The following is a 24,837-nucleotide window of genomic DNA, read 5'->3' on the forward strand; positions in this document are numbered from 1 at the left end:
AAGGCTGCTGCCGAATTCTTATCTTCATATAAGTACAACAGTCTCTATTCATTCTCAAAATTACCTGAACTCTACCAAAATGGCATTTTACAACAGTATTGCGGTTGTTCTGACGATGTATGGGATCTCTCAAATATATCTAAGGTCCTGGTTAAGAACTGCTACGCTCAGACTATTGTGGCCGTTTTTGAAACTCTAGTGCTACTTGGCAGATTTTTTGTTCTATAGTTGTTAAGGCGACCAATCATTTTCATTCAATGATGGTTTTCTTCTCTTACACCTATCTATTCTAGACTCTATCCAAGTTCGGTTGCTTGACCCAGCCATATTCTCCGTCCCGAAAGTCAAATTTTCACCAAATGACAAGATGATAACAAAACCAGCTGTGGATCTTGCCACACAATGCAATAATGTCCGAACCTCCTTGAACAGCTCTAATAAAACCTCATGGATTCCCATCATCATGATGTTATTCATGGTTTTGTTGTAAAAATTTGCGAGGCCGGTCCCCTCATGATTTACTTATTCAATTAAACTAAGCTCACCTTCCGCAGTGACTGCGGGCAGTCTAAACCATGGGAAAGATAGCAACAAAACTACGGGAGATCAAGGAAGGAATCAGAAACGATGAAAACTTAACTCGAGGAAGAAAGGGATTTGTTCGAGGAATAAAAGGGTTACCGTCATCAACAGGGAAATATTTGGTTCGGAAGATTCCTTTCGTACATTGGTTCCCGAACTATGCTCCAAGATGGCTTGTGGACGATATGATTGCTGGGGTAACAGTCGCATTGGTCTTGATTCCCCAGGCTCTGGCATCTGCAGCGCTAGCTGGCATACCATTGCAGCAAGGACTCTTTGCTAGCTGGCTACCATCGGTTATATACTTCTTCATGGGTACATCGAAAGGTAATATTTCTACATAAATTCAAGACTATTTAATGCTAAGAACTGTAGATATTGCTACAGGACCCACAACATCTTTGAGTCTACTTACCAATGCCGTTGTGTTATCGATTACTGCCGAAGGATTTCCAGTACCACCAGCTCTCATTGCCTCCGGTCTCTCTTTCTCGATAGGTACCTTTTCTCTATTATTCGGACTCCTGAACCTTGGATGGATCTTGAACTTCGTCACTGTTCCTATGCTAGTTGGGTTCCAAATGTCAGCCGCGTTGATCATTGTTCAAGGTCAGATTCCATTAATTTTAGGAGAATCGGGCGTGGGCCAAAACTTTACGCTACAAGGGATGCAAATACCCAAAAACATTGCAACTACTCAACCGTTGTCTTTGGCTGTTGGCGTAGCTTCAATAGTGATTATCATTTTATTGAAGCTCATGGGCAAAAAGTGGGGGCACAAGAGTAGCATCATCAGGATCTTATCAAATTTACGGAACGCTTTTGTGATTGCTATTTCCACTACGATATCCTTTATTATCAACAAAGATCTCGTCATTCCACAATTCCCCATTGCTGGGACGGTAGCATTAACCCTACAATCTCCACAACTTCCGACTAAACTTGTTCTACTTGTCGCCAAGAAATCCTTCCCCGTGAGTTAATCTAAGATCAATGCTCAACGAGTCGGATGCTAATCTTCTAATCTTTACTTAGGTTTTTATAGCTGCCATAGCTCAGCATTTGATATTCGCCAAGTCATTTGCTCGTGAGCACAACTATGAAATTGATGAATCGCAAGAACTTGTTTTTTTGGGTACCGCAAATATCGTGAATAGCTTTTTTGGTGGGATGCCAGTATCCGGATCTCTTTCTCTATCGGCAGTAAATTCAACAACTGGAGTGAGATCACCACTTAGTGGACTTTTCTCTGCCGGGTTTGTTTTTCTTGCCATCAATATGTTGACGGAAACATTCCAGTGGATACCAACTGCAGCAACCAGTGCGATTATACTAGTCGCTGTAGGAGAAACATTACCTCCAAACAGTATTCCACTCACATACTGGAAGGGATCATTTGCCGATTTCATAGGCTTTTTTGTTGTCATGAATGTGGCGTTAGTTACAAGTCTAGAGCTTGCTCTTGGACTTGGGATAGTCTACATAGCGCTCTACACTCTCCTACGCACATTGTTCTCCTCAATTAGTCCACTAAAGCCCCATGATATCGAAAACAGATACAGCTTTGAAAGTGTAAACAGAATGAGCATACCTCTTCAGGGAGGGCGCCTAGTACCCCAAGGCACGCAACTCATTACGTTAGAAACTCCCCTCATCTACTTGAACGCCGAGAGAGTTAAGAAAGATATCTTAGAAGCTATTTGGACCTATCATGAGCCAACTCCGTATGGGCCGACGGAACGAAATGGATGGAGCGACTACCGAGTTCGAAGAACTGCCGCTCTCCGTCGCAGGAGTAACATTAATACACCAACTAGATTCCTTCCAAGGCTTGAAGTTATCGTATTCAATTTCACACGAGTCACATTTATCGATACCACCGGACTCACCTATCTTCAAGATCTCAAAGACGAAATTATGGCATATAGTGGTGACGCTGTAGAGTTACGTTTCGTAGGTATGATTGACTCTGTACAGAAGAAATTCAAAAGAGTAGGATGGCCGTTGGGCACTTATCAAGAATCACAAATCGGCCTAGTCGCGGGAATTGATATTATATTCGAAGATCTACACGATGCAGTTGCAGCACCTCGAAGTGTAAGAGCATCTATGAATGGACTGGATTTTGGGTTTGCAAATCCAAGGAATGATATGGAACAATTTGGAGATGAGGAGGCTTTTGAAAAGGGCAGGATGAATGTCATAGTTACGAATGTTGTAACAAAGGATGGGAGGGCATATAAGGAGAAAATGTAAATATACCTTTGGGTGCTTTGGAGTATTTTGGGAGCGATCTTTGCTGTCTTTATTGGGAGAATAAGAATTGTACAAATATATATGCGGAGAATCAATGCGGGAGGATGCTTTCTTGGACTGCATAGTCAAAACGATGAAAGGCGTTGAGACAGTCACCATATCAACTCACAAATTCCAACCGAAACATGATTCTCCATTCTGATTTTCATGTGCTTTCAATGGAGCCAATTCATTCACTCGTATCATTGCCATTTTGGGGGGAAGTTGAGTGCATGGTCCGTGCGTAATCTCGATATCTTTCAATGATGGATTATGGCGAGGACTTTCCCCGCATATGAAGTTTCCAACAAACACAACGACAACTCCATACGAAGCAGCGCAAGACATCCATCTTTGCCCAACTGCCCGGTATGGCCACCTCAAAAATGCACACACATGCGATGGTTTAATCAATTGATCGGGCTGATTGATCGAAAGACTTTGTGCCAATTGTCGTGCCCATCATGACGAGTTTCTCCGCGACACGATTGCATGCTCGAGCAACTGTGCCAAATGACGGTTTCCTCACAAATGTATTAAATATGGCATTGCATGGTATGCAATATCTGCGCAATTATGCATGGACTGTTCGAGGCACAGTGGGGCAGCAATACCTCTACGCATGTTGGTCCTGCGATGTTAGGATGTTGTGATGAGGAAAATTACATCAGAACAACATGTTCCAGCGTTTTTGGCCTTTAAATTTTTGGCTGACGTCGGGCCGTTGATAAGAGACCCTGATTGGAAGTTGAAATCCGGCGATTTGACACATCCATTCAGTGTAGGTAAGTGTAGCCTCTCGGACACAATCCAGAGAATCAAAAGAATCCTTACCAGATTGGAACAATGTTCCTGGTTTCTTTTTGACAGCTTTGCCACTTCGGCACTTTCATCACACGAGCAAGGATTCGAACGGCCGAATTTTCACCACTGTTATTGTTACACTAGATGGTTTTACTGGGAGACTAAGTTGGCTAGATTTTAACGTCATGTCTGACATGCCACATTTCTTAGCTGTTGGTGCCTGGAAAGGGGCAGTACCCCAACTGTGCGCCATGTGAGCAATTACATGGTTCGAGAAAAGATTCAAGGAACATTGAAAGTGGGAGAAGAGCCGTCACTCCGCCAGTTATTTTTCTCGGGTCGTGTTGGACACAAAATGGACTCGCCTCTATGCTCACCTTTCATATCGTTACGTCAATTAGTAACAGAATGACAAGCTGGACATTAAGCGCTGAACCGAGCTTCATCTCATCTCGGCCATTTTGAGCTGAATGAACGGTGCACCACTACCTCATTGGGTTGCTTTGGGATCGGTCTTGACATCCCCGGCTGGGCTATAATTCACTCTGTTCTTACCCGTTCGATTAAAGACGATCTAAAATTTCAATATTCGAAAGGCCCGTCCCTTCGTATTGGGTGGTGTAACCAATTACATAACTTTCTGGATAGAGTACAACGCATGTTCTGTCGAATTGACTGGGAGGCTTTTTATGCAAGTATGAAGCAGCAAATGAAGAGATTCGTTCATCATTGTGCAAATGAACCTTCGGATCGTTTGCTCAGTTTGGGACATTTTCATTGATCTTTCTGGGGGTATTTCCTCCTGGGCTTGTGATAATTTCATTTAGCACGGCCTCGGTCTAAATGGAAGTATGTCTCGGAGCTCCCTTTAACTCTGCATATGCAGATGGTTTCCCACGGAAATTGTTAGATTCTTCGGCTCTTGAGGCTCCGATATACATACATCAATCGATTGTCAGTTTTCCATGTAATTTGGAGCCGAGGCCAAGTCATCAAACAAAAAAAAGGAAGAAAAAATCTTAGGAAGCTGCGCGTGGTGAAATGTGATCTAGCAGAATTCTCACGTTCTACCAAATTTATTTTCCTCAGGGATTGGAAACCAATGATTCTCAAATTCGGCAAAACTTAAATCCTAGTATACTGATGTTCTCAGGCTTCTATGGCTTTCAGGGCAGGCTGGAGAAGATTGGCGACATCTCACGAATCTTGTCAAACCTTGTAGCTGCATCTAGAACACTACTTTGGTTGTAACCCAATTACGGCACAGTTGTCATTTTGTGGTGATCACGAGCTTCCCCACAAGCCACCGTCCCCAACATCCCCAGATTCTTACCCCGCCGTAAAGAGCGTGCAGAATATGCAGAACTTGCAGAGTAAATATGCAGAGTTTACGGAATACATGCGAACTACAAGTTTAGCCAGGCCCGTGGTAATTTGTACGACTATAGGTCGGACCGGAGAACGGCCGTTACCAAATTCAGAAAATCTTTCTATGTGAGAATGTCCTTAAATTTATCTTGCACGTGGTAAATTTAAAATCTCCTTCCGTCTTTGTATGGGTTCGCTCGTGGCTTTTGCTGTCAGAGTTACTTTAGAATTATCTTGTCATGGCAAATCTTAAGATTTGGTTGTTTGAAATTGATTTTCTTCTTGGCTGAATTCTGCTCACAAGGCCATTTTTCGGCAGTGATTCGGAGCAGTTTATCCAGAATACCACGTCACTGGGCCCGCTTGTTGGATTATTCCGGTTCCCAGATTTTCTTAATCCGCATTAAGCACAAGCTAATATCAACTTCATCTCATGTTGAATGATCATGAGGCTGGAAAACCTCACATGTTACTAATGGGGTCCAAAATGGTACAGGATGCTTCCGTCGCACAGAAAGTCTTGTAAGGAAGTTCGTGATAATTTCCTACTGAGAAAGGCCGGGAATTACGAAGGACTGTCTCAATCATAGTCTATCTAATCCAGATTAAACTAAGTTCTTACTATCACAGCGGCATCATCTTCTCCTTTTGGACAAACCACAGAAATGGTGCATTTGGGTGTACGCAAGTACAATGAATGTTTTGTACATAAGTGATAGGCAATTCCCATTGATTGTCCTCTAAATCTTCTCTCCATCTCAATTTGCTTACTACACAATTCAAACCTTCATCATGGTTAACGTGATCAGAAGCGTAGTTTTACTTTCCCTGGTGCTTCACTCATCATGTATGCAATTCAAGATACCTGAGGTTGAGAAGGTAGTGACGAAGGTCATGAACAAGTTCGCGCCATATGTGCACAACAAAGGAAAGCACTCTGACACTGCAGTCATATCGGCAAAGGAAGACATGTCCCAGATCATTCCTCGTGCGACTCCTTATTGGTACGAACAAATTTCGCATCAAGGAAGATCCGCATGGGGTCCTTCAGGATATCAAGTTTATCGCAACGTGAAAGATTATGGAGCAAAAGGCAAGTCCATTCATTTACTGAGGGACCATCCTTGCTAACAATATCTAGGTGATGGTGTTACCGATGATACTGCAGCTATCAATGCGGCTATTAGTGCCGGTGGAAGATGTGGTCAAGGGTGTTCCTCGACGTCAACAACACCCGCAGTTGTCTATTTCCCATCTGGAACCTACTTGATATCGTCCTCAATAATAGACTACTACTTCACTCAAATCATCGGCAACCCAAACAGCTTACCGACTCTTAAAGCCACACCTAATTTTGTTGGTTTCGGTTTGATCGATGCAAATCCATACTACTCCCCTGTCCTTAATTGGGGTTCCACCAACGTATTTTTGAGGCAAATTCGCAACATAATCTTGGATATGACTAGCATTCCAGCTGAAACCACAGCCACAGGTCTGCATTGGCCAACTTCCCAAGCAACAAGTTTACAAAACGTTGTATTTCAAATGAGTTCTGCTCCAGGAACTCAACATACTGGCCTCTTCTGTGAAAGTGGTGAGTACAAACGGACATATAGGGAGTTCCATGCTAATAATAAAATAAGGTTCTGCTGGACTTTTGGTTGATGTTACCTTCAACGGCGGTCTTGTTGGTGCTGCCATTGGGAACCAGCAATTTACCATGCGAAATCTGGTTTTTAATAACTGTGTTACAGCAATTAGCATGTTCTGGGATTGGGGATGGCTGTTCCACGGCATTAGCATCAACAATTGTCAAAAAGGAATTGATATATCGGCAGGAGGTTCGAGTGCTCAAAATGTGGGATCTGTTATCTTGATCGACAGCTCAATCACCAACACTCCGATCGGAATTATAACTGCTTACACATCCAATGCAACACCAGACACAGCTGGTAGTCTGATACTTGAAAATTTGGTACTCAATAACGTTCCCAAGGCCGTTGCTTTGAGTGGTGGGTCGACGATATTGGCTGGTACAAGTGGAAGCACGACCATTGCTGGTTGGGGCCAAGGCCGCCAATATGTTCCTAGTGGTCACTCTGATTTCCAAGGTACCATCACTCCAAACAGTCGGCCTGCTTCTCTACTCAGCGGAAACAAATATTACACTCAATCAAAACCTCAGTACAGTGGCTTGTCAGTTTCATCATTTACGAGCGCAAGAACAAATGGTGCAGTTGGTGATGGTACGACCGATGATACCGTTGCGTTACAACGTGGAATCAACAATGCAGCAAGCGCCGGGAACGTGTTTTTCATAGATGCAGGTACTTACAAAGTAACAAGTACAATAACAATTCCTCCTGGTTCAAGAATTGTAGGCGAATCATATTCAACCATCTTGTCGAGTGGCAATTTCTTCAACAATATCAATAGTCCACAACCAGTCGTACGAGTTGGAACTGCTGGTCAAACGGGACATGTCGAATGGAGTGATTGTTTGGTTTCAACACAAGGTCAACAAGCTGGTGCAACGTTGATCGAATGGAACCTCGCAAATTCCGGTTCAACACCATCTGGAATGTGGGATGTACACACACGAATTGGTGGTTTCACAGGATCGAACCTACAAGTTGCTCAATGCGAGAAAAATCCAGCCACTGCAACGGTTAATACGAACTGCATTGCTGCTTATATGGGAATGCATATTACAGCAGGCGCCAGTGGCTTGTATATGGAAAATTCGTGGATTTGGACTGCTGATCATGATTTTGACGATCAAGCTTTGAGACAACTCGACATCTATGCAGGAAGAGGTCTGTATATCGAGAGTACCGCAGGACAAATCTGGCTGTAAGTTTATCTTTCTTAAATTTTCATGGAATCGTGCTAACATTTGGCAGTTGGGGTACTGGAGTTGAGCATTTCACTTTGTACCAATATCAATTCGCCAACACAAAGAACATATTTGCGGGTTTTCTCCAGACCGAAACACCGTAAGATGCTCAATCTATTTTTCTATATAATCTTGACTAATAATCCTTAGATACTACCAACCACAACCACTTTCCCCTACACCCTTCAGCGTTGTCCCATCTCTCAATGATCCTAACTTTAGTACTTCTTGCGCAGGTTATGCCGGCAACTGTGCTGCAGCTTGGGGGTTGAGAATCATCAATTCTCATGATATTCTTATATATGGAGCGGGACTTTACTCATTTTTTGATAACTATTCTACAAGTATGTCTTTTACTAAATTTTGTCTTCAACCCCCATGAGCCATAGAGATACATACTAAAACATCACAGCCTGTTCCAACGCCGGCGGCCCCGAGAATTGTCAAACCAATATCTTCAGTCTTGAAGGTACAATCTCAAATGTCAACATCTACACATTAGCTACTGTTGGCACCACGAATATGATTACGAGAAATGGACAGAGTCAAGCGGTGTATAGTGACAATATCAATGTTTACCCTACCTTGATTACATTGTATAAGTCTGGTTAAGGTATCTGGCATTTTCAATGAAGATTCTTTACGAGTTTTCAAGCGAAGATACAGATTGTATGGGTGTAGGTGATGGGGATTGGAATTTGAATTAACAGTTTGGGGTGAGTAGATTGCAGTTGGAGTCTGGCAATTGGGTGTGGGTTCGGAGGAAGCGATGTTTTATTCTTGATGCGAACTTTTGTCTATTCTTCTTTTATTGATAACATGAATACATATATTCCTTCCTTGAGCAATCGTTCATGGCTTATATGCATGCCATCGTGAAATTACTGAATGGGTGATTCGAATTCGTGAACAGATAATGCGTTTGTAGGAGTCATCATGAGTGTTTTAGTCAATCGGTCAATTGGCTTTCTCATCCAAATCTACATTCATCCAATGTGACAGTCCATTCAGAAAGAAATAATGTGTTACCCGTTCAAACTCTGGCTCGCGCTTCGTCTGTTGCTAGTCCATCATATGTGATTGAAATAACCTTAAATTCCATCATACGCAGATCCCTACCTTCAATTCAATCCCTGTCTCGCGAGTCTCCGTCATCCCTCATTTTGGAAATTGAACCTAGTCGTCGTGATGCGGGGATGCGGCACAGGCGGGGCTTGTAATCGATATGGATCATGTCGGGATCAGCACAGATAAGATATACGGGGATTGCACCGCCGAAAAGTTAAATGGCTATCTTTTCTTTACAGTTAACTTATGGAAAAAATAGGAAGGAATTTTGATTGGGAGTTACAACTTCTGATTTAAAGGGTAAAGATATATCTTGGGGTTTGGGGAGTAATGCAAGTAGTAAATTTAGATGTCTGCGATAGATATCAAAGTCCATTACTATGGTGCCCTGCTGGATAAACCGCGGGAGGAATGCTCTGGGCTGGATTTATCCCTCTCGTCATTTATCTCGCTCTCCACAGGACTCGAAATCAAGATTGTACAGTATTGAATACTGACCGTCTATCTAAACTTACATCTTGACTCTAAATCACTTCTTCTAGGCTGTTTGCAGAATCAACACGCACGCACACACACACAAAATTTCCGCTTTTGTAAACGGTCAAACTCTGCTCAAATACTGCTACTCATGGCTCTCTTCTCATGCCATCCATCACTTTCCTATAGTCTATGACTAGTCAAATGACCTATACTCAGTGAGACGAGGATCTCTATCATCTGAATCCGGCGTCTCTTCCATTGTAAGCTGAACCTCCCAACCACAATAACACATCATTTTTCTCATCCAATCCTCAAACTCAGCTCTTGACCACCAGTACAAGATACAAAAGTCGACGGCAATCTCTCTCAGCGAAGAAATCTTTTTCAGCTCCGCATCTATCATCTTCAAATCTTGCACGAGGGGGATGTTATCACTAGCCTCATCAAATCCAACTCTCCCGTAAGTTCCATCCAGATCAGGGCTATTCCACACCAGAATTTTCACCGTCGTCAGATCAGTACACTTATTGCGAATAGACTCCAGAGCTTCTTTCTTGATCAGATCGAGATCGGTTGTACATATTGGAAAATAGATACCCAGATGCCGAATCATGCCGGCATTGTAATCACCCACCCGGGTAAGGAATTTCACGATGCCGTGATTAGACGGCATCATGTAAACTCCAAAGTCGCGATGCAAACGTGATAGGTGAAAGCGATTCTTGCGATACAACAAAGGAGTAGCTTCGCGATGGATTTGTTGATTGACTCGCAATAGCTGGGGAGATGGGCAGGTGCTACCTTGTCTGATGATGATTGATTTTGTTCGGTCGCCTGGGCTTGAACTCAATATGAGTGATAGTGGTTCTGGAACGACTAGAAGTTCCTCGTATATTTTGAGCCGTATCTCAATGGAAAGGTCGAGAAAGTTGAGTTTAGAGTTTTGCGATTGGGGGATTGGTGATGAGAATCCGGGCTCATTTGCGATTTCCATCACACAGCTATTGATTGTAGAAGGTGGGAAAGATTCATATCACAACAAGAGACTTTGAGTGAATTTGCTGCGGGAGTAAAGCTTACAGTTTGTCAGTAATAAAATATCGTATGGAAGAGGCTTTTTAACATACAAACTACTTTTTGTGCAGACGAGTTGCTGTGAAATTTGTAGAGGGTGAAAAGGAAAGAATGTCAGACTCGATGGTTGGAGGCTGACTGACCTCATCCTTATTCCTACCCCTCATATCATGCATGATGCATGCTGACATAGAGATACGTTCTACTATCAAAACCATAATGAAGATGCTTAAATGAAAGCAGTCTTCTTCGCTATACTGTACAAGAGTAGAAGGTGGTAGAGGTCACACACGAAAAGCCTTCGCGTATACCATAAGGTTAATCAAGCTGGTAGCTATGCAAAGTGAATGGGGCGAATCACTACATAGCAGCAGTGAGGTGAGGAGACGCACCTGGGGCAAATGCACAAAGCCATAGAGGGTCCAATTATATAATAGAGTAGAAAATCAGTGTCTTCTTTAGTTTACAGGAGGAGGGACTACTGAAATAACAATGCCACGTGATTCTAGGGTCACGTTTTCCGCGCACAATACATACTGAGATCCTCATACCGTCGGTCATGTAGGTCAAGTGTTTTATTGACTTTTTCGACTTTTCAAATTTCCCATTTTGATTTAAAAGATTTGAATTCTAATTATTCAAAGTCAAAAACTTAAACGATTCACATATTAGCCCGGAATCTAGGTCCTTTATAGAATTCTACACATTCCTACCTACTTGAATCCTAATTTCGTCGACACACCTAACAAGCAATAATAAAAAAGCAACAAAGGGAAAAAGGAATAAAGTAATACAAATCACTCGCAAATATCTTGAATAGACTAATAAGTAAACTTAGAAATTTATATTTTGTTTATTAATAGATCATTCTTCACTACATCTGATCTAATACTCTACAAGAGAGCATTATATATACCATACAGCACATAATCATCATAGATACATACATACATACCAAAATTCGCATCTTCATTTACCAGTCATCTTCACGAAACCAAATATGGCAAGTACAAGGAAACAAATTGATTAATAGAAATTATTTATTATTGTGAGGGAATCGAGGGCAAGGAAATTAGATGAACAGATTTCGATGTAAAGAAATTCAAAGTACGGATAAACAGACAGACAGATAGACATAAGAAATAAACATACCTCTCTCACCTACCTAAACCGTCCCAAACCCTCCCTCATCATCCTTTTCCCAACTGTCCTGCGGCTCCGGTGCCACTATAGTCGAATCTTTCTCCTCCTCTTCTTCATCATCCTCCTCCTCTTCTTCATCCCCATTCTCCTCCTCGTCCTCCTCTTCCGTAGCCGCAGCCTCCTCTCTCGCCTTCAAAATCATCGCCATAGCAACTTCCATCCTCCTCTTCATCTCCGCCTCATATTTCTCCATCTCATCCTTCGCAGCCGCCTCCTCCGCCTCCTCCAATTCCCGCGTCGCTCGACATGCATCTTCCTGAACCTTCCTAAAATGATTTCTTTCCTCCGTGCGCGGATTTCGAGGTCCCGCAGGAACAGCAGAAGAAGCAGGAGTAGAATTATCAGGTCCCGGAACAGCAATAGGTGCATCGGCACCAGGACTTATATCCTCTTCGATCTGAGCCTGTGTTCTGGGGCCGCTCGCAAATGGATTCTGCACACCGACAGGTTGGTAGAAATATTGTTCGCCTCGGCGCATGGAGTCGAGTGTTTCGAGTGCATTGAGCGCAGCATTCTCATCGCTATCTGCAGCCTGGCGTTCCAATCTTACTATCTCCGATTCTGCGATTTGGCCGCGCCACCAGCGATCATCCGCCGCTTCGAATTGTGTGACGTTGTGGGCACGTGCGGGGAAAAGTTGATGTATCGAGCGGCCGTGAGAATGATGATTGATGATGAGATCGTTGTATGCTAGGAGGCGGGCTTTGATGGTGGGGGAAACTTCGTAAAGTTGGCGGCCGCGGAGCATGTGTTGGAGGCCGGCGGAACGAGTGCGGAGTCCGTGGTCCCAGATCCATTCTTCGCCGATGGTGCTGTTGAGTGCGTCCTCGAGCATGGTGATCCGACTTTCTTCGATGATGGGGACGGGGCCGGGGTAGGGCATTCGGCGGGGATTCATGCCGCTTCCTGATGGGGCGTGTTCGAGCCAGGGGGTGGAGGGTGCGCGGAATGCGCGGTGGAAGGGACGGCCGAGGAAATTGGAGGTGTTGGGGGCGAGGGCTTCGATTTCAGCGGGAGTAGTACCTTGAAGGAGATGCGAGTGTTGATTTGGGGCGCGATGGGTATATTTGACCGGGCCGGGGAGAGGCCGAAGAGGAGGATGACGAACAGCATGGAGGTAACCAATACCGGGTCTTAGATTGCGGATTCTTTCTTCGAGTTCTGCTTGTTCTTCGGAGAGTCTCTTGGCTTCTGCGAATACTTTCGTCTCTTCGCTTATCGCGTCTGAATCTGCTCCTTTCCATCCTTGAGGCTCCCATACGTCTTCTTCTTCTCTTGCTCCCGTGTCTGTAAACTCGACGGCTGAGGCTGATGCTGCGCTTCTTGTGCTCATGACTCGCTCGCTGCCGAGATCCATGCTGCTCTTCTTTCTATTTTTTTCTGTCTTTTCTTCAACTGCTTTTCCTCTCTTTGCTACCTCTTTCTCCGCCTCGTCTTTCTCTCTCTTCCGTTCTCCATCCCAGAATTTCGCTGCAATCGCGCGAGCCTTCACGGCTTCACGTTCGTAGTGAGATGAAGTGAGGGAAACTGATTTGGTGCTAGAATTGGTAGTTGAAGAGGAAGAAGAAGATGAAGGGACCTTGAATCCGGTACGCGGAGTTGGTTTAGGTTTAGTTTCTGGAGTATCGGGATATGGAACCGCGATATATGGCTTTACTGAGGGCTTGGGAGCACTTACCTTTTTGGTGGGCGAGGAGGAATGATCGGAGAATCCGGTATCGATATCCAAGTTCGTAAGATCAACAGGTGTTGTCTTCTCACCTTCTGGTTCCTCGACCGGGTTCCCAGGTGTGACCGGAATAGGATTAGGATTGAACGGATCGAAAAGACCAGATTCAGAATCCGAAGAAGGTTTTGAGGAAGGTGGTAAAGATTCATCATCATTGCTGGGTTCAGGGTCCTCGTGAATAGGCTGAACAACATACTCACTCGGAGCATGCTTATACCAATGATTGTAAACTCCGTTTTCCAACCACCTACCTTTCCTGCTTTCATAGTAGAGTGCCGGGCCATTGATTTTCAAAACTCTAAGTAAATCAACCAAGCCACACCACTCTTCTCCAAAAACAGGTCTATACATAACCCCACCAGGTTCATATCTTCCCTGACCCGTGACCCTCTGATCCCTCGCCCCCAATTCCCAGCTCTCCTCCCTCGCCCTCAAAAGCAACTCTCCAAAACCCCACGCATTAACGCTCCTCGTATACTCCACAACCCCCACCAAAGTCCTCACCCAATTCCCGACCGCCTCCGCATCCAACGACCCCTCATGCCCGCGAAACTCAATCGTATCCGGCACGTGCTCTGGGCGACGCTTACTCTCCGTACCCATGCGATCGAAATTCCACGCCGTCGTCTCTCCCACAAACGCATACGAACCCGTCGTCGCCTCACTCGCGACACACGTGCGAAAGGCATCTCTACTCTCATACGCCAGCAGCGTCGCGATCGTTTCCAACACGCGCGGAGCGCGTCCATGATCCTGTCGATACTGATACTGGAAATACGTATTCTGGCGGAACGAAACACAATGCGCGTTACGGGAATCGATACGGTGCTCGGGATGGATGGAATCGAATTGCGGCTCGAAGGCCTCGATGATGGCGCCCAGACGACGGAGATGCGGGAGGGTGAACCCCTGTGTTCCGTAGCCGATGTGGACGTGCAGACCGCATGATTCGTTGACGGTGACGAGATAGTTTTTGCGCATGATGGCGCAGAAGTCGGAGATGTCGCGGAGGGCATCTTCATTGTAGTAGTAGGCGGGAGTGCGGATTTCGATAGGCCAATAGGTGTAGGCTTGCCAATCGGCGTAGGCTTTTTTGTTGCGACGAGAAGGGGGTGCGGGGCCCTTGATAGAGCCGTCCGCAGTCACTTCCCACATGGCAAAGTTGGAATTGGCTTTTCTGGGTTCGGTGGGGAGACCGATGGAAGCGAGACTGCGTTTGATGTGTGCGTAGATGGACCATTCGTTGGCCCAGTCTTCTTTTCCGACGGGGATTTGAAAGTAGGATGGTGCGTTATCTTCGGGGGTGGAGGGGAAATAGACGGTTCGTGGATCGGAGGGGTTGGGGTTTTCGATGGAGGGTTTAGCGAGAACCGCGATGAGGAATTCGAATTCGACACCGAATGAGGGAATGTCGGGTGAGACCGGGGTCTTCTTGGGGACATGTTTGATATTCATTTTCGTGCTTTGTTTATATATATCTATATCTTTTTGTGTTGCGATCTAATATGGTTGTGAGTATTTGGACTAGAATGTGTACTTACCAGTATGGATTGTAAAATGTAGAATAGACCAGCTACTTTGATTTTAGTTACAGTGTCTAGATAGTTAATTGAATCGATATAAAGGTATAGTTGAATGACTTGTGTGAAGTGTTCTTGGATTCTTAAGTGAAGGAAGGGGGAGAGTGAGGGTTTAAGTACTTGAATGAAGATGATGAAAGACAATGAATTTGTGGAGAGAATGAAGAGATGAATGAAGGATGAAAGACAATATATTTGTGAAGAAATGGATAAAGAAAAGGATGAAAGAGAGAGGAAACAAGATGAAAGATGAATACCTTCCATTATCAATAAACAAAGATACTTATCAGCACGAAGGAACAATGCCATCCATCCATCACTTCTCCTCCAAAAAAAGGAAAGACGCGAAGAGAGAATCCCTCAGCAATCATTACCCGTCATCTGTCATTCCAATTATCAAACGATGCCACTATTCCAACAAACCCTCAGCTCTCTCCACAAACTCACCCACTCCCCTCACAACCTCACAAACCTCACAACCTCACAACCTCACAATCTTCCCCCAACCCCAAACTCAACCCTAACCCCTCCTCCCTCCAACATCAACCTCATCACACTATGCCATAATGCTATACCCCTAATCATACATCACACATCACACATCATCAATTGTGATTATACATCCCATCCATAAAGCACCCTTCCTTCCTTCCTCCCTTCCCCTTCTATAACAAGACATGAAATACAACAGTCTTAAAAGGATTGCGTGAATTCGATAAAGACAGAGACACCAATAGAAAGCGTATCTTGAAATCCTACTGGGATTTTTGCTGGACACTGCTGAACACTTGCTTATCGTTCTTATCAAAATACCAAACATAATCCCCCCTCCATAAATGAATCAAAACATAACCTCACTCACATCCAAAAGGTAATCAAAAGTTTCTGGCATGCACAATCGCATTATTGTATATACTATGCTATGCTACGCCAGTATATGAATATGGTATGTATTGAATTCGAGCTCCATCAGCTACCATTCTTCACTCTCATCTCAATCATTAATCATCCCCTTGACCGGTATTAAAATATCTGCTTTTATAAACCTAGCAGCACAGCCACTTCAGACATGCCTTCAAAGACATTGAATGGATATAGATCGATGCAGAAACGTGAAAACCACGAGCCATGAACACCAATGCTAATCAGAAAAGAAAAGACACGCGCTAAAAACAAAAACAATGGAGTGAAAGCGTCAAAATTATGCACACAATCATCATCGGATGATTCAAAAAAATCTCATGCTCTTTGTAAGGATACAAAGATCATGGTAATTATCCCCAAATCCATCGTCTGAAATCCCTTCTTAAAGCATCAAACCAAAGACCGCAGCAAAACCTGCGGCGAAGATACCAGTACCAAATTCGTGACCAATGTTCAAAGCTGAAGCGGCGGCAGAAGAGGTAGCAGCAGAGGCAGAAGCGCTAGTGGCGGATGCAGCGGAAGTACTAGTGGCGGTTGCGGAGGCAGTTGAACTTGCGGAAGTGGTAGCAGGAGCGGTGAACTTATCGGGATCCAATTGACCGCAGTTCTTCGCTTCGGTCTCCTTGCAAAGCTTTTGCGCGGCGGCATCGTTCTCACCGGCGGCAATGCAGTTTGCGTAAATGGTTTCGCAGATGTAGGTTGGCATGGTTTGTTTGTAGTATTGGAGACCTGGAGTGGATCCGTTGGAAGAACATGTGCAGGTGTAGTTCAAGGAACTCTGAAAAGAACGTGAAGTCAGTATGTGTATATGATGCAAGCGAATGTCAAGCAAGCACTGGAGTGGGGAAGGATTTTACTTACAGTGTCACAAGTATTGGCATCGATGGCACCGCTACATAAAGTGCCACAAGTGTTGATTTCGGCGGTACACCATTGGGCTGTGATATATCGTCAGCATACTTGATGATCAGTGGGACAGATTAAAGAAAACGTACATCTCATAACGGCGTCAACAGAGTTAGGATCGATGGTGTCGTTGGAGGATTGAGCTGCCACGAGAGCAACGATGCTAAGACCGACAATTGACTTGATAAACATCTTGGTGGAAGGTGGTGGGATTTTGTTGAGAGTAGACACGGTCGCAGAAGAATAGTTCTTGGAAAGGTTGCAGGTCGAGAGTGAAGTTATTCGGAGATCTTGTGATTCGACGGGTGGAAGAGAATATGGATTGATGGGATTTATTAGAAAAAGATGGAGGAGGAGGAGGAAGGGAATCCGGACGGGAAATGGAAATTATTATTTATTAATCAATTAGAGAAGGTGGTTGGGGTGCAGTATTTGAATTTATCGTGAGAAGGTATTGGCACTGGTGGTCTGGCACTGCTGCACTGGGCAAGTCCCAATGGCAAAATGCAAAGGTGAAAAAAAGGTACGAAAGAGGTTACCATCGGAGAATGCGAGGGATAAGATAGGTGGAAAGCGGGAAAGCCACGACCGCATTGGGCTTAGCGTGTGGATCCATGGGCAGGGTGCGAACGAATCAATAGATCTCGCCAGCCGGTCTAACGCAGACGGGGCTAGCTCGCCAATCTATCTGGATTCTCTCCACGGCCATCCTTGCTCGTGTGCTGCATTAGTTTCATTATATGCCTGTTCCGGCTAGCGCGCTCTCTGTGACTTGGATCCGTTTTGTCCCTGGCGCACCAGATATGTTGCCAAGCGTATCTACTGCTCATCTACCAGGTCCGGTCACAGGTTCTTCAACTTCGACCCAATCAGCCAACGGGAGATGAAACTCGGATTGTTGTCATTGTTGTCATTGTCGTTGTCGTTGTTGTCGCCTCTTTCGTCTGCATTTCAAGCTAACGCTCATCGTCGTCACCCCACCACGAATAATTATATCTTCCTCTTCTTTCTCGGTGCCGACCCATACCCATTCGATTATTATCTACCCGCCTACCCATCCACCATCCACCCATCCGCGTGCTAACTTAAATGAGTATTGCCTTCGGAGAAAAATCGTAAAATGGAGTCTTGATATCCGTGACCTGGTCCAAAATGAAATTGCGTTGCAACTTTTTCTTTCCTTTCTTCCGTTCACTTCATCCACCCTCCACCCTCCACGTCCTCTTCCTTTCCCTTCCTTCCCGTTCCTCCTTTCTTATCGGACTTTTATCACTCAAAATTCCCATCACAACCAAATCGTTCCTGATTTGAGACGCTAAAAAGCTTGTTCCCTTCATTAAACAGGGGCTGCATCGACCGACTAGTCCTATCTGGGTATTTAAAGTGGATTGGTTTGAACAAGCACAACGCAAGTCCGTCTAGTTTCTCCCTAATAACCTCAAGTCTTTGTTCCTTTCTTTCCTTTCCTTTCCTTTCTTATCGGAAATGATTAATCGCCCGCCCTAAAGAGCGTTTTGTCTTATCCCTCCCTCGATTGCCGTCGTTGGTGTTTGATGTTTGATGAATGTGAAATGCTAAGAGAATGATGAATCTGATGTATCTGATGTATCTGATGAATCTGATGAATCTGATGACGCTCCGCTGGGCCACTGCCGTGGAGGCTTCTTCGCTTCGCTCCGCTCTGATGATCTGATCTGATAGGATTTGTACTCTGTCCAATGTCCCAGGTGGTACTGTGATTGGCTCAAGTGTGAGTAGTACCTTGGTTGCATTTTCCCTCGACCAACCGGGGAGCTGCTCACGGCAATTATGGCTACTGGAGCTAGTATAGATGTGGTTAGATGGAAAATACCCACAGCTTCGCGACAGTTACACCTTTTGCTCTGCTCTGTTTACATCCGAGATCTCTCCAAGGTACAACAGAACACTCAAGTACGTGCAAAGGCAAAGTCACAAAGGGTTACAACAACAATGCACAAAGGGATGCAATGCCACCAAATATGACCCTTTCTTGTTAACTTAGTCTTTTGGATTACATCTACAGTATCAAATACATCGCATTCATTGTCCTCTACTGTCTTCGCTCTATTTTAAGCTACCCTAGTACCTATCTATACATTATGAATCGTCGCTTCTTGGAATTCCTTCCCTTTGAAGCTCCCGTTGCTCCACCCAAGCTTCACTTCCTCACCAAGATCATGCTTTCCCCCAATTCTAACCAATGCCCGTTTCTCCTTTTCCGTACGCTGTTAACTCAACGCTCACCAAATCTACACCGATCGTCAAACAATCTGCATAACAATCCCATTCATCTCAAACCATCCAAGCTAACCTAAGAAACGTCTTCAAGTTCACGGACTGCGATTTTCCTTTCCTTCGAATCAAGAAGCTCGTCCCAACCAACTAAAATGTTAGCTCAACGGACTATTTCCGTTAAGCTGGGTACCATCTTAGTTTCGTCGGGCCCTGGTGGGCTCTTCCTCAAGACTTGCAGTCACAGACTCACCACTGACCACTCTACTGTGTCTATCTCTATGAAGGAAAAACAATGGTAACGATTGAAAATTAGCGACATTTTGGGGGTTTTTTTTTTCAGGACCGGTAGCTCCGGATGTTCGGCGTAATCTTGGTTCATTCGCCAACGGTGAGTCAATAGTGTTGAACTTCTCGATAGAGGAGACAAACGAGTGCCAAGACCCACATGTGATCTACGAACACATGATTAAGAGGTTTTTGAATTTGAAATTGCATTTGGCGATGAGTGAAGCTTTTGGGTAGCATTTCAATTTTGAAAGTGTTTTGGAATTGGAGACTTTGTTCTTCTTATTCATCTTGACTTTCATTCAATTACACCTCGGGCTCGTGCGGACCTGAGTACGAGGTATTAATTTGAGTGAACTCAATTTCTAGCGAGGCCTCTTTCTTAGACAAGCTCAAGTATCAAGGGGGAGTCTCCTGAATTTCTTCAAATAATCTCATCGACTGACTTGAGGTCGTATATAAATGAGAACACCAAATTGAGAAGTTTCGCCTCGAATGACTCAAGCACAGGTCAGGGTCTCCTTAGTATCCGAAAAGTCATTCATTAGCCAAGGGCAATCAGTGATGAAGCCTCCTCAGAAATTGGTCTAAATAAGTTTATATATTCAGATTGCTTACTTTTACTCCTATTCGTTGCTTTCTCCTATCAGGTCGCATTTTCGGGATGCCTCCTATATTCGCAGTTTCTTGCCACACAGCTACACCCATACCATTCAAATTACAACACGACACCCTCCTGAATTCTGTCCCAACAGTCTCCAGCAAGATGGTGTTCCAAGAGATTCATCCGATTATTGTTAGAGCGACCTCGTCCTTGGCTGAATCATCTTATTTGATTCGCTGAATAATTCGACTTTGTGGTATTGATACCAACTCTTTTATCCACTGCTATACCAGTTTTGCTTTCGATATCATCTTAATGTTCTGTCAAAATCCTTTCTATCGTGCTGCCTGGAGATGGCGGTTGTATGGGTGGGTGTGAGGGTGGTTTTCAAACAATAGGAGATACAAAGAGAAGGTATTCGTAGAGGGATTTGCAAATGGACGATAAGCTGATTTTCGCAAGGGATGCGCGAATAATTGTTTAGATTTGCTCGCATCGACATCTGACGAAAGCTTGATTGAGACCGATGATGTACAGTTCACCTCTTTGATGTGATTGTTGTGGACGAGTGTTTCACTCTGCATCTCAACATCCATTGCCTTTGTGTTCGGAGTGTCTTGCATCTTATTGTCAATCATGGGACGATCATCCTTGATTTGTCGAGAGATGTTAAGATGCTCGATTGTGATATTCATTGAGTTTATCATGATTTGATCCTTCAAATCCGGCATTTCGATTCCTGCCTGGCAGTCCAAACCACAGCCCCTTTCGTCCGCCGCGATATAGTTATTTTCCATTAACACACAACCGTCGCTAGATTCAGATATTGTGTCATCGGTTCCCCTTCTGGCATCTATTCCGCAACTTCAAAGGCATCGTGTTTTTTGTTGGTAATGAAGTCTACCCGCTCGATATCAGATCAGACCAATGTTGCGATTGTTTCATAGTTCATGATGTTTTTCGAAGATGATGAATTGGAATTTTCTCTCAATCTGCGAAAGAAAAGTGCTTCTTGCCTTTTTGTCATAGTCTGGCGATAGGAAATTCATCGAATCAATATTTGTAGGGTAATCCTGCACATCATATATCATTTTTTGTCAATCGCAAATTCTCCACTTGCTTGGAAATTTTGCGATGATTTTCTTCAAGGCATGGAAAGGTTGGTCGGATTAGAATTAAGACCCAAGTTCATGAAAGAAGACTTCCACGTGTGCTATGAATCACAAGTTTATCTATTGTTGAGCCGCTATCTTACACTAGGTGAGGTTCCCCACACACTAACCTTCTTTCCCCAGATTGACATAACTGAAACATGTTTATATCATGCCGTGTGTGTACTAACCTTTTTGTTCTTAATGTATGAATGATCATGTTGTCTAAGGGGTGGTAGACAAGGTTGAGGAGGGGAAGAAGGGAGGGTGAGGAGATAGAGAATGACCAAGAGAAAAGCTCTGATTACAGTTTAACTGCCAAACTTTAAGTAGGTACTAGCAATAGCTATATTCACTTACAAGTTACCCACTTCGAACAAATTGACATTTTGACAGTTAGCCAATGACGATACTGTGGAGCAAACTTGCCATTACTCTCATGCTCTAGCGCGTGATATTTAGAGTATAGTTAGCAGGAGGTGGAGAAAAGGAGACGAAAATAGAAGGAGAGAACGGCGTTGGTGAAGGAGGGGTGTGATGCTTTTCATCAATTTCTCGGAAAAAAATAACTCCCCCCGAAGTTGAAAAAATTTCGAGGTACGTTCACTTCTATATTGCCCCTGCTTCAATAAAATCAACACTTTTGACAACTTCTAGCTGTTCATATGATTTGGCAATTTCTCTTCTGATTCACTGAAAAGTGTCGCTTCTGACCAGGGGGGTTCACAACCCATGATTTTCAAACGCTCAAGTGCATCTCGGAAGCCGACTTCCGCCTTTAATGCCAACCGCCAATGAAGATGTAAAAATTAAAGCTTAATTCATCGATCCATGCTCATCGTAGTTTTGCACCGATAATGCGGACGGACTTTACGATTTCTTCAGTACTCGTATCGAAACTCTACTTCATAACTAGACAGTGTTTCTTACTCTCATGAGCCCCTTCATACAAATGTTTCTACTGATGTCATTCGTCACCATTTCAATTGATAGGTTTTCAATATTATCAACGGGTAGCGCTATGAATATGATATAAATATCTTTTATCCATCGATCTTATCTTCATTTCCAAAAAGAAAACATGTTTCGGACCTCCGATCTCGTCATTGAACGGACCCCGCCATTACCACAAATGAACGATAATGAAAACGTGAAAGATGGGAAAGAAATAGATTGTTCTCAAGAATCCAATTCAATCAATTGCACGATTGATGAAGGAAAGAAACAGAGATTTTCTAAGATAAACGAGAATAGGATAATGAAGTTCTTTTGGGGTATGGTTACTTATACGCCGAAGAGATGTCGATATGATGTAGATGAACCGCCAAAATTCAGCTTGTGGATGAATTTGCTTTTTGCTTTTGTGGGTTTTACTTATTGACTTCTCAATGGGAGGTTCATTGCTGTATAATCTCGCTAATAAATATTTGTAGGCTTGTACTTTCACGGTGGCAAATCTTTATTACAGTCACCCTATTCTTAATATCTTAGCCGCAGAATTCAATGTCACCAATGAACGCGCATCAATTATTCCAACCGTAATGCAAGCAGGTTATGCATCTGGACTGTTGCTTCTATGTCCACTAGGAGATATCTTCAAGCGACGTACATTCGTATTGTCATTGGTATTCTTTACTGCGACTATGGTACGTTTACTTGGAAAGACTTTTATATACTGTTTTCATGATGAAACATTCGCAATGTGCTCTTGTATTGACTCAGGTTCATCTTAATAGTGGCTTGGTTTATGCCTCACAAACTCATTTTCTGTTTTTGTTGGAATATCTTTCATCACGGCACTTACTACGGTTACTCCACAACTCATGCTCCCTTTAGTAGGGGATTTAGCACCGCCAAATCGCAGAGCAACTTGCTTGGCTATTGTTTCCTCCGGTCTACTACTTGGTTTGCTGATCGCTCGTTTGCTTTCTGGTATTCTAACACAATACACTACTTGGCGAACAATCTACGTAGGTTTCTCCCCCCACGTCGCTTGCTGTATTCACTAATTTCTCAGTGGTTTTCCTTCGGTGTCCAATATCTTATCTTCATCCTTCTCTACTTTTTCATGCCCGACTACCCAAGCACCAATCCGGGATCTTTCAATTACTTCTTCCACCTACTCAGTATTATTCGTTTACTCTTCAAACATCCCCTTCTAGTTCAAGCATCTTTAATCGGCTTCTGCACCTCCACAATCTTCACCTCTTACTGGACAACCCTCACATTCCTCCTCTCCTCTCCTCCCTACTCCTTCTCCCCCGTCCCCATTGGTCTCTTCGCCCTCATCGGCATCGTCACCTTCATCCTCGGCCCCATCTACTCCCGTATCATCATCGATAAATTCATCCCCCTCTTCAGCGTCATCCTAGGCCTTCTCTACTGTTTCATCGGCGTCGTCATCGGTACCTATACTGGAGAATTCACCCTTGCGGGTCCAATTCTCCAAGCCATCTTCATGGACCTAGGCATCCAAACCGCGCAGATTGCGAATCGAAGCGCGATTTATGGGATCGATCCAAAAGCGAGGAATAGAGTTAATACGGCGTATATGTTGATGGTTTTTTCGGGGCAGCTCACAGGGACGGCGGTAGGAAATCGATTGTATGCCAGGGGAGGTTGGGTGGTGAGTGGGAGTGCTGGGGTGGGCTTTGTGGGGTTGGGGTTGGGGCTTTGTTTCTTGAGGGGGCCGTGGGAGAAGGGGTGGGTGGGGTGGGGTGGGGGATGGGGGATTAGGAGGAGGGATTTGAGGGTTGGGGGGGTGGTGGAGAAGAGGGGGGTAGGAGAGAGGGGAGGAGAGAATGTTCATGCTGGTGCTGGTGCTGGTAATAGGGTTTTGGAGATGGGGGATGGGGAAAGACATGGAGAAGTTGGAGTTGTACCTTGTCGTGTGAGTTCTATACGGGAATCGTAGATTGAGGGTTTGGGAAACGAGGGGGGTTGGGAAAATCAGATGGAAACTCGGTGTGATATCTTGAATGAGATTCTGCTATCTATGAAGATATTTGAGGGTCTGAAATTGATTATATGGATTATATTTATGATGTGATATGATATGATATTGATGAATGAGATGAAGATGAGGAAGAGGAAGAGGAAGAGGAAGAATGTGTATATTCGTGATATGGAGATATATATATATATTTATAGTTGAATAGCACTATAATCTCTTTCTTCCTATTATTGATGCAGAGAAGTTGGGTTTCTGTATAATCAGAAACGGATATAGATTTTGCTTGTTTTGAAGGATTTTCTGAGGTAGGAGGGAGGAGGGAGAAGGAAAAGATTTATGATTATGAGGATTAGATTGAGTTGAGCTGGGTTGGGTTGGATTGAAGGATTTGATTTGATTTGGGAATCCTTCTTTTGTGTTTGAGTCGTTTTTGTAGCAAAGTACTTTGAGGCTCTTGGGTTGCGCACAGACCTCATACTAACTCACCTCTACGTAAGCGTCATCCGAGGCCGGAATTGAGTACCACTATCTCATAAATTAATTAGAAATATTTGACACTTTGTAGAAATAGTTATACAAAATCTGAAATAATGAAACGAGGTTTCAGCTTTTAGTAGTTCGAAATCTTACATAAGATTATATTTCATATAACAGTTATAAATAATAAATGGATTATGAA

At 43.9% G+C, this 24,837-nt stretch overlaps 6 protein-coding genes across 10 annotated transcripts; 3 read left to right on the forward strand and 3 right to left on the reverse strand.

The window, feature by feature from the left end:
* The first annotated feature begins 515 nt into the window (after positions 1–515).
* BCIN_11g01360 (hypothetical protein) lies at positions 516–3,024 on the forward strand. The gene is made up of 3 exons (XM_024695830.1): positions 516–909; positions 958–1,556; positions 1,618–3,024. The coding sequence occupies exons 1-3, from the start codon at positions 576–578 to the stop codon at positions 2,836–2,838; spliced, it is 2,154 nt and encodes a 717-aa protein (XP_024551626.1). The 5' UTR covers positions 516–575; the 3' UTR covers positions 2,839–3,024.
* A 2,790-nt stretch (positions 3,025–5,814) lies between these two features.
* BCIN_11g01370 (hypothetical protein) lies at positions 5,815–8,792 on the forward strand. Its single transcript, XM_024695831.1, has 6 exons — positions 5,815–6,142; positions 6,191–6,643; positions 6,693–7,902; positions 7,953–8,045; positions 8,096–8,289; positions 8,358–8,792. Exons 1-6 carry the CDS (start codon positions 5,842–5,844, stop codon positions 8,555–8,557), a joined length of 2,451 nt encoding a protein of 816 aa, XP_024551627.1. The 5' UTR covers positions 5,815–5,841; the 3' UTR covers positions 8,558–8,792.
* Positions 8,793–9,344: 552 nt separating this feature from the next.
* BCIN_11g01380 (hypothetical protein) lies at positions 9,345–10,939 on the reverse strand. Of its 2 annotated transcripts, XM_024695832.1 has the most exons (2): positions 10,621–10,939; positions 9,345–10,568 (listed from the first exon to the last, which is right to left on the reverse strand). In XM_024695832.1, exon 2 carries the CDS (start codon positions 10,485–10,487, stop codon positions 9,687–9,689), a length of 801 nt encoding a protein of 266 aa, XP_024551629.1. In that variant the 5' UTR covers positions 10,488–10,568; positions 10,621–10,939; the 3' UTR covers positions 9,345–9,686. The 2 variants fall into 2 exon arrangements, with proteins under 2 accessions (XP_024551629.1, XP_024551628.1); XM_024695833.1 differs by having other exon boundaries at positions 9,345–10,939.
* A 651-nt stretch (positions 10,940–11,590) lies between these two features.
* BCIN_11g01390 (hypothetical protein) lies at positions 11,591–15,162 on the reverse strand. Its single transcript, XM_001556550.2, has one exon. The coding sequence runs from the start codon at positions 14,952–14,954 to the stop codon at positions 11,733–11,735; it is 3,222 nt and encodes a 1,073-aa protein (XP_001556600.1). The 5' UTR covers positions 14,955–15,162; the 3' UTR covers positions 11,591–11,732.
* Positions 15,163–16,023: 861 nt separating this feature from the next.
* On the reverse strand, positions 16,024–17,209 carry BCIN_11g01400 (hypothetical protein). The gene is made up of 3 exons (XM_001556551.2): positions 16,999–17,209; positions 16,865–16,941; positions 16,024–16,781 (listed from the first exon to the last, which is right to left on the reverse strand). The coding sequence occupies exons 1-3, from the start codon at positions 17,099–17,101 to the stop codon at positions 16,386–16,388; spliced, it is 576 nt and encodes a 191-aa protein (XP_001556601.1). The 5' UTR covers positions 17,102–17,209; the 3' UTR covers positions 16,024–16,385.
* A 4,691-nt stretch (positions 17,210–21,900) lies between these two features.
* BCIN_11g01410 (hypothetical protein) lies at positions 21,901–24,596 on the forward strand. 4 transcript variants are annotated; one of them, XM_024695834.1, is made up of 4 exons: positions 21,901–22,568; positions 22,639–22,851; positions 22,942–23,175; positions 23,223–24,596. In XM_024695834.1, the coding sequence occupies exons 1-4, from the start codon at positions 22,287–22,289 to the stop codon at positions 24,117–24,119; spliced, it is 1,626 nt and encodes a 541-aa protein (XP_024551631.1). In that variant the 5' UTR covers positions 21,901–22,286; the 3' UTR covers positions 24,120–24,596. The 4 variants fall into 4 exon arrangements, with proteins under 4 accessions (XP_024551631.1, XP_024551630.1, XP_024551633.1 ...); XM_024695835.1 differs by having other exon boundaries at positions 21,901–22,851; XM_024695836.1 differs by having other exon boundaries at positions 22,639–23,175.
* The last annotated feature ends 241 nt before the right edge of the window (positions 24,597–24,837 follow it).

This window comes from Botrytis cinerea, chromosome 11 (genome assembly GCF_000143535.2).
Source record: "Botrytis cinerea B05.10 chromosome 11, complete sequence".
In the NCBI taxonomy this organism is placed as follows: Eukaryota; Fungi; Ascomycota; class Leotiomycetes; order Helotiales; family Sclerotiniaceae; genus Botrytis; species Botrytis cinerea.

Coding starts and splice junctions, on each gene's coding strand:
- BCIN_11g01400 (XM_001556551.2), bottom strand. CDS start 17,101: ATGTTTATCAAGTCAATTGTCGGTCTTAGCATCGTTGCTCTCGTGGCA. Junction 16,942..16,998: donor TGTTGACGCCGTTATGAGAT/GTACGTTTTCTT, acceptor GATATATCACAG/CCCAATGGTGTACCGCCGAA. Junction 16,782..16,864: donor ATGCCAATACTTGTGACACT/GTAAGTAAAATC, acceptor CGTTCTTTTCAG/AGTTCCTTGAACTACACCTG.
- BCIN_11g01370 (XM_024695831.1), top strand. CDS start 5,842: ATGGTTAACGTGATCAGAAGCGTAGTTTTACTTTCCCTGGTGCTTCAC. Junction 6,143..6,190: donor GAAAGATTATGGAGCAAAAG/GCAAGTCCATTC, acceptor AACAATATCTAG/GTGATGGTGTTACCGATGAT. Junction 8,046..8,095: donor TTTCTCCAGACCGAAACACC/GTAAGATGCTCA, acceptor AATAATCCTTAG/ATACTACCAACCACAACCAC.
- BCIN_11g01410 (XM_024695834.1), top strand. CDS start 22,287: ATGTTTCGGACCTCCGATCTCGTCATTGAACGGACCCCGCCATTACCA. Junction 22,852..22,941: donor TATTCTTTACTGCGACTATG/GTACGTTTACTT, acceptor TCATCTTAATAG/TGGCTTGGTTTATGCCTCAC. Junction 23,176..23,222: donor CTACTTGGCGAACAATCTAC/GTAGGTTTCTCC, acceptor CTAATTTCTCAG/TGGTTTTCCTTCGGTGTCCA.
- BCIN_11g01360 (XM_024695830.1), top strand. CDS start 576: ATGGGAAAGATAGCAACAAAACTACGGGAGATCAAGGAAGGAATCAGA. Junction 910..957: donor CTTCATGGGTACATCGAAAG/GTAATATTTCTA, acceptor TAAGAACTGTAG/ATATTGCTACAGGACCCACA. Junction 1,557..1,617: donor TCGCCAAGAAATCCTTCCCC/GTGAGTTAATCT, acceptor ATCTTTACTTAG/GTTTTTATAGCTGCCATAGC.
- BCIN_11g01390 (XM_001556550.2), bottom strand. CDS start 14,954: ATGAATATCAAACATGTCCCCAAGAAGACCCCGGTCTCACCCGACATT.
- BCIN_11g01380 (XM_024695832.1), bottom strand. CDS start 10,487: ATGGAAATCGCAAATGAGCCCGGATTCTCATCACCAATCCCCCAATCG.